General features: G+C 45.6%; 1 protein-coding gene across 1 annotated transcript; it reads right to left on the reverse strand.

The window, feature by feature from the left end:
• Positions 1-382: 382 nt before the first annotated feature.
• Positions 383-1,336, reverse strand: LOC131395046 (olfactory receptor 6Q1). The gene has a single exon (XM_058526821.1). It carries the CDS (start codon positions 1,334-1,336, stop codon positions 383-385), a length of 954 nt encoding a protein of 317 aa, XP_058382804.1.
• Between the last annotated feature and the right edge of the window lie 6,921 nt (positions 1,337-8,257).

An 8,257-nucleotide genomic window follows, 5' to 3' on the forward strand; every position in this document is an offset into this window, starting at 1 on the left:
TTAAAAGTATAAAAACCATTCTTAGCTCAAAGGTCATTAAAAACAAGGGCTGATCTGGACTTGGCCCACAGGCCTTAGTTTGCCAACATCCTAGGGGATGTTGACCCTACAAGATGGAAGGAACTTGGATCCTTGAATGACTATTGAGCAGAGCCACCCACCAACCTGAAGCACTCAACTTGGACTCTTGTAGGAAAGAGGAAATCTTCGTTCTTTAGCTACATTATAGTTAGGTCTCTCTTGTCATAGCAGATTAGCATTTTACTTTAACTAATAGTTAGTCTATGACTCCTGACTACCCAGGCTACTGCTGTATTCCATAGTCCTCACCACCCTTCTTTTAAAGAGCCAAGACAAGGAAACTCAGTCCCCGCCTGCCTCCTTACTGACCTCTCCAAGACTCGAGAGAAAAGGCTCTGCCCAGAGCTCCCTTCACTTCCTTGTTCCGAAGACTGTAGATGAGGGGGTTGAGCATTGGCGTAACAATAGAGTAGAAGACAGACACCATCTTGTTGAAGTTGATGGAGGAGGCCACTTTGGTCCGGACATACATAAAGAAAAGCGTGCCATAGAAGAGGCTCACCACAGCCAGGTGAGCCACACAAGTGGAGAAGGCCTTCCGGCGCTCAGCAGCTGAACGGATGTGCAGCAGCGTCCAGAAAATGTTGCCATAGGACACAGCAATGACTACAGAGGAGGCCAGGAGCACAGCCAGAGAGACCAGGAAGTCTATGGTCTCCTTCAAGGTAACATCCGAACAAGACAAAGCTAGCAGTGGTGACGCATCACAGAAGAAGTGGTCTACGACATTGGGCCCACAAAATGTCAGCTGGGACATAAGGTAGATGGGCAGAACAGGTGTGAGGAAGCCCACCAGCCAACAAGCAGCTGCCAGACAGATGCAAGTGCCCCAAGCCACCAAGGCCCCATATCGGAGAGGCATACAAATGGCCATATAGCGGTCATAGGCCATGGCTGCCAGTAGGAAACACTCAGTTGCCCCAAGGAAGGTGAAGATGAAGAGCTGGGACAGGCAGCCAGCATAGGAGATATTCTTTCCTCCATCCACTCCAATTAAGCCAGCCAGCATCTTGGGCACTGTGACTGAAGTATACCAGATTTCAAGGCAGGACAAGTGTGTCAGGAAGAAATACATGGGTCTACGTAGCCGGTGGTCCAAACACATCACCAAAATGATGGCCAAGTTCTCCACCAAGGTGAGTAGGTACATGGTGAGGAAGAATGTAAAGAAGAGGAGGCGTGCTTCATGCACCCCAGCAAAGCCCACCAGGACAAACTCTGTCACCTGGGTCCAGTTTGGGGTATATGACTGCATATGCGGGAGTGAGAGCCCAGTAGACTCATAGCCTCATAGATAATGACAGCTCAAAGAAAATCTGTAAGGATGCTGGACTGAAATATCTTTCACTTCAGAAGAGGAAAGGGAAGTCAAGACAACATCCCTATCCTCAAAGAATTTATAGTCTGTGAGGGGCACAAGAAAACAGACAACTTCAGTACAAAATGAAAAGTGCTGGATAGAAATAAGACAGGATATTATGGGAGGAAATAGTGGAGAAGCTCAACCAGTCTTGAGGAATCAGAGAAATCTTCCTGGAGGAAGGGCTGTCTAAACTTGAATCTGGAAAATAAGTATAAGATAATGAGATAAAAGATAAGTGGGGAGGATATAACAAGTATAAAATCTCGGACACCAGAGATAACATACAGGTTACCACAGAGGTTAAGAGGTTGACTTTATGATCAAGTGAAACTGGCTTCAAATACAAAAGAACTTAACTAATAGAGTTGTGAAATTTTTAGTTAGATGTTCCCTCTAAAGCATTTAGCATTGTGTTTGGGTCAACAAATATTAGGGAAAAAAAATAAATGTTGACTTCTCCTGGAATACAGTATGGAGGGAAGATGATTGTTGTTGAGCTTGAGAAGTAGGCTAGGACAACATCATGAAGAGCTAGTAACCAAGTTAAGGGAAAGGACAAAGCTGAGCTTCAGTCTGAGGACAACATAGAGCCTTGAAGAGTTCTAAGCAGGGAAGCAATGCTATGCTTTTTGCCCTTCATAAGGAGCAAATCTGCTTGCTGAGGCAGGTTTGGAGAGGAACAAGACAGGAGGCAGGAAGACCATCTTGGGAAGTTGCTGCAAGTATAGCAGAGAGTAAGGATGACATGGCCCCTAGGCATGGAAGTGAACAGAGCTGTTAAGAGATAGAATCAACAAGATTGAATTCGAATCCAAGTTCCAACATCAGCTTGAAATACGTGACCATTGACAAACCACTAAATAATTCCTTTTTCTAAAACAAATAATAAAAAAGAGGTCCAAAAAGATGAATTCCTATGTCTTATTAGGATTAAATGTCAGAATAAAATATTTTCATTACTGTAGCAGTTTTAAAATACAGCCCAAAATTCTTTGACACTCTTCCCATTAAAAAGTGGGGTCTAGGGCTACTCCCCTTGAATTTGGTCTTTGTAACTACTTGACAACAGACTAAGATGGAAGTGATGCCGTGCCAGGCCCAGGCCTTAAGAAACTGTTTCCTCTTCCTGCTCCTTGGAACCCAGCCACCATGGTGTGAGGAAGCCCAAGCAGCCTATGGAAAGACCAAGGTAGAGAGAAAGTAAGGCCCCCAGCCCTCAGCCTTGGCTGAGCTCCCACTGACAGCCAGCACCAGCGTGCCAGCCAGGTGAATAAGCCATCTGAGAAATAGATCCTCCAGCCCTCAGTCAAGCTGGCCCAGCAGACACCAACCTTCCCTGCTGGGCCCCCCTCCCCAACCAAATTGCAGATTTATAAGCTAAATAACCAACTGTTGTTACTTTAAGCCACTAAGCTTAAAGTATAAAAGTTTTAGAGTGGCTTGTTAAGCAGCAGTAGATAACTGAAACAATTATGTACTGGTTCTGTAACGTTGGATGAATTATTCAATATCTCTGATTCTTTGGAGGAAAAGAAATAGTGTTTTGCCTACAGTCACAAATGCCTGAACTGGAATTTGAATCCAGGTTTGCCAGAGTCTAAAACCCTTGCTCTTTCCCTTAAAAAATAATTGATCAGGTTCCTTCTGGCTTCAACATTCCGTGATTTCCTGGCAATGAAAGCATGGAGAGATACAAAATCAAAAAAAGGTCAAAGTCTTCATATTCCTGCATGTATCTTCACCACTCCTAAATCCATTCTCCAACATCCCCATAGTGGGCGGTCTATAAACACTGGCCTCCTGGCCAAATAATTGCATACAGCCCCAGACTCTTCATGCTTCTGCTGGATCCAGGAAATTTCAGGGCACAAGTCCTGCACCCTTCTCCCCTTTGCAATTTGGCTTGTAATGTAGCAGTCTAGGAACAATGCTCCCTCTTCCTAGATGCCCTTCCTAATAGAGATACTCACTGCACACAGATGCTGTAGAAGCATGACTTGACTTGCTGTTTTACAGAGATTTCATAGTACAGTTTTCTGAAATGATCATTCCTTTTCATAGTCATTAAGAGCATGAGATTTAGGGTCAAACATATCTGGATCAAGCCCTGGCTCTACAATTTACTAGCTTGGTTGCCTCATCCATGAATTAGTATTAGTTCTAAATCTTACTAGTCCTTCCAGCTGTGACTCAAGTTTGATAGTCCCACCTTCACTAGGAAGACTTTCCTTCCCTCATTCCTCCAAACTTGTATGCAGGTCAGGCCGACAAATGCACAGGGCACCTGCTCTGTACCCGGCCCCATGGTAGATGCTGAGGGGCATCCTGGTACAGAACAGGTGTCTCCCAGCATCCATCATGAGGCCTGGTACAGAGCAGGTGTCCCCCAGCATCCACCATAGTACCTGGTACAAAGCAGGTATTGCCTTATAATAGTTTCAGTTTTCTGATCCATGACTTAGAGAGAAGATGCCAAAATCTGAAGGAGTTTGTATCAGGTCCAAAGAAGTTGCATTGAAAGAACCTGCTTTTATTACTCATCAGCTGAAGGCGGGGTAAAGAAGTGGGATATTTCTCACACACACACCCCCACACACAGAGCAATGATTCACACTGCTCCTTCCTGCATGTGGAGTAGCTATTGAGAGTAGCTGCCCGGACAGAGATGACATTCCCTCCCCCTTGCATCCAGACAGTGATGCGTTTCACTTTGGGGCTGGAATATTTAAGAAGTAGCTATGCCTTTCCCATTCTCTCTTTCCCTGTTCACAGGCTAAATCCCGAAGATTTTGACACCTCGCTGGATGGCAGAACCACAAGAACGAAGGAGCCTTGATCCCTGAGGAAAGCTACTCATGCCTCCCAGAGCCGGGGTCCGAAAACTTGTTCTGCAAAGGGCCAGAGAGTTAATAGTTTAGGCTTTGAAGGCCGCATACCATCTCTGCCACCACAATCTTCTTTGGGCTTTTTTGGGTTTTGTTTTCTGCAACCCTCTAAAAATGTAGAACTCATTCTTAGCTTGTGAACCATACAAAAACAGGCTGCAAGCTGGATTTGGCCCACGGGCTGTAATTTGCCAATCCCTGTCCTAGACACACTGCACTGTTATATGAACAACAAAGAATACCGTCTTACTGTGTTAAGCTATAGTTACCCTACCTGATGGACACACACACACTCTGAAGCCACCAAGAAGCCAAACCATTCCTAAAACATCTGCTGTCTCCTGATCTGCATGGAGATGGGAGGGCACAACCGATACCCAGCAATGTATAGATTGGAGACATGGGCAATTGCCCATGTCTTTCTTGAATTCCAAATAAAAAGCCCAATATCTCAAATAAATGACCCTCGGGATCATTGAGTCAGGTCTTCCTCTGCTGCCCTATAGGGCAATGCAATTGCCCTAGACCCAGTTGCATTCTTTGAGACCCAAGAGATTAATTCAAGCTGCCAAGTGGATTGAATTGTTATATTGAGAAAACCATTCAAAAGTTTCAACGAATAAACATAATTGAATGGATATCCCATTACTTCCTTTACTAACACATACTAATTCACTTCCATTCATTAAAAGAAGAAGAGAATCCCACAATTATCTAACCCTTGGCAAATTTTGAAACCAACAGCATTTCGAACCTATTAATTTATAAGTTACTGATGTGGTTTACCCAGACTTCCATGCCTGCCAATTCCCCATTCAAGCATCCATCAAGGACCCCCTGAGTGTCAGGTGCTGTACTAGGCACCAGGCCTGTAACAGTGAATGACTTAAGAACCCTGCCCTGGAAGAGCACATAGTCTTTCAGAGAAGATGGAGAAGTATTCAAGTGCCACCAGAGGGATGTGATGAGTTAGTTATTATGTATGTGGGAGAACAGAGCAGGAGGCAGTGAATTTGGCCCAGAAGGAAGACAGGACAGATGAGATCAAGAAATAATTTCCCAATCAGAGCACAGTGTGCAGACTGAGGGAGAGGTAATCCTTGACTGACAAAACCAAACACAGCAAGGAGGAGAGTGAGGTGTTCCCAGAAAGCCAGGGAAGAAAGGTGTGAAAGTGGCTAATATGCCCAGATGAATCTGTGAGAAGAGATTGCGAGGTCCACAGGGAGGCAGGAGGGTTAAGTGGTTAAGACCATGGTCAGGCATTAGACTACTTGGTGTCTTCAAATCCCAGTCTCACCACCTCCTAACTGAAATACAATGAAAAAACCTAGGTGGTGGGCGATGCCTAACCCAATGGAATGAATTTCTGATGGAGTCACTTGAGTCACCAGAGATAAGTTAAATTAGGAGAACTTTCTGGGCAGGAGTTTCAGAATGAACTGAGCCTCACCTCAGAGTGCTCAAATCATATTCCTCGTCCACCGCCATCTCCACGGGTCATGTGTTGGTAGGCAGATGAGCTTCCCTCTGAAAATGGGAGAAGAGGGTGTTTATTCAGCCCCTCCCATGGGCCAGATTCTGCTGGACTTATAATATCTCATTTAATCCTCACAACAGTACTGTGATCCTATGACCTATCCTTCATAGGGGTATGGTTTGTCCTGGATTTCATGCAGTTGAAAAAACTGAGGCTCAAAGACGGTGAGTAACTGCATCAGATCAAAGAACTAGTAAGTGGCAGAGATGGGATTCAAACCCCATCCTATCAACACAAAAGCCTGTGCTTTCCCCCACACCACGCCATCTCCCTCCGTCATTTCATTTCACCAAATGACACACCTGCAACCCCGGCTGCTGACCCTGCCTGTGAGGTTAATTTGTCTGCGGCTCAGAGCCCATCTGGAGGAATCCCCGCAGGCTCTGGGGACCTGCAGGGGCACCATGAGGCTCCCAGGCCTACTAACAGCACCAGCTTCCTCTCCGAGGTTGAGAGAACTTTATCAACCAAGTGCCATGTAGGGAAGAAATGGCCAATCGGAGAGGGTCATGAGGGACATCGCTGAATAAGGAGAGAGGCCGCACAGGGACTTGACCTAATTTGATGTCCTCAAAAGATGGTGCTCCCCAAGGGGTGGAAGGATGCACTTATATGGTGACTGACAAAGTATAGTATACAACAAAAATTTCACAATTAAAAAAAAAAAAAGATGGTGCTCCCTCGGCTAAGATTTTCCCTAACAAATATGGAAAAACTGTTTGGGGCCCATGCAGGGAAATTAAAACTTGGTTCCTGCAGCTATTTGCTTGTGTGGCTATGTGCTGAGCCTGGTGAAGAAGGCGGGATTTCTCCCCAGTTCAATTCTCTCCACCAGGCCTCTGTATGACTTCTCCCCAAAGGTGAAGGGAATTGGAAAATGAACTTACTAAGATCCAGACAACTGTTTCAGAAACCACCACCAAACCAAGGTGAGCAGGCAGTGGTGGGTGGATGCCATGAGGTAGACAGAAGGCGCTACGAGATGCCCAGGAGCTGAAGCCCGGGTCCTGCTCTCTGGTCCCTCTTTGCTCTTGCTCATGGCATTCCTGCTTCCCTGCTCACTGCAATGTGACAGCAACAGCATAGCTCACTTTCCGGCATGCAGACTGCCCCCTGAGTTGACAGCACCATCTCTAGAATCAAAGGAGCTGAGTTTCACTCTGGCTTTGTCAGGCACTAGCTGTAATGTTTGGAAAGTCACTTAATCTTGCTGAGCCTCAATTTTCTCATCTTCAAATAGGGGTCATAATGCATGCATTTGCAGGGCTGGTCTACAGATCGAAGGAAATAGCATTAAGTGAAAGTTCAGGGCCTGTGCTCTTATTGGTCCCTCTGCCTTTCTGCGTGGCTTCCTCCCGCACTTCCTTCAATTCTCTGCATAAGGCCATCTTAAGAGAGAGGCCCTTTCTGACCACCTGTCTGAAAATGCAACTCCCATTACTCTCTGATCCCCATCTTGCCTTGATTTTTTGGTCACAGCCTCATTGTCATCTGTTAGGTATTTGTTTGTCTACAACATCACACAGACACACACATACACAAGTAAGCTCCTTGAAGACAGTGCCTTTTTCTGTTCCTCACTGTGTTGCCAGTGCCATAAAGAGTCACTGGGTATAGTCTGCGTGCAATAAATATGTTCATGTAATAAAAAAAAAAAATGGATATATGTTTCGAGCATTGTGCTGACTCAGAGCGCTGTCTCCTTTCCACTTCCAGCTACTTGCTTCAAGGAAATGGGAAGGAAAGGAAACTCACCAATACTTACTGAAGAGCCATCCAATTTGGGTGTTGATGTCTGTGCATCCTCCTGCCAATCAGCTCCCAGACTGAAGATGCCGGTGAGGATAATACCTTGTGCACCTGGACTAGCCCACTCTCACTGGCTTCCGGTGGGAAACAGGTTGAATTGATTTTTACATATAATTTCTTTTTCTTAGCTACAGAATTTAATTTTAAATTCCCTGGAAAAACTGCACCATATCAGCTGTTTTCAAACCCTGCTCCACCAAACCCTAGATTTCCTCAGTTGCCAGGTAGCTGTGAAGGGAGAGAAAGGGACTCAGCACGTGGGGGTCCCACAAGCCTTGCTTCATCCAGGTAATAAGTGGCAGAGTCCAGACAAGAATACAGCCCAATCTGACCCCAGAGCCTACCATCCTTCCACCACACCACCTCCTCGGGGGTTGGCATTCCTAAAACCAAATCTGGTCAATTAACTGAGTGTTTCTCTCATTGTTTCAGTGGCTTATACTGAGCAGGCATGGCCTGCTCCTCAAAGCTACTCACATATGTCTCCGCATGAAGGAAACAAATGGGAAACAGAGGCATAAGAAAAGAAATGGGAGGTCTCTCCAGTCACATGTGCAACAGAGACCAAAGTCCCAAGGC

Source organism: Diceros bicornis, chromosome 31 (assembly GCF_020826845.1).
Source record: "Diceros bicornis minor isolate mBicDic1 chromosome 31, mDicBic1.mat.cur, whole genome shotgun sequence".
NCBI lineage: Eukaryota > Metazoa > Chordata > Mammalia > Perissodactyla > Rhinocerotidae > Diceros > Diceros bicornis.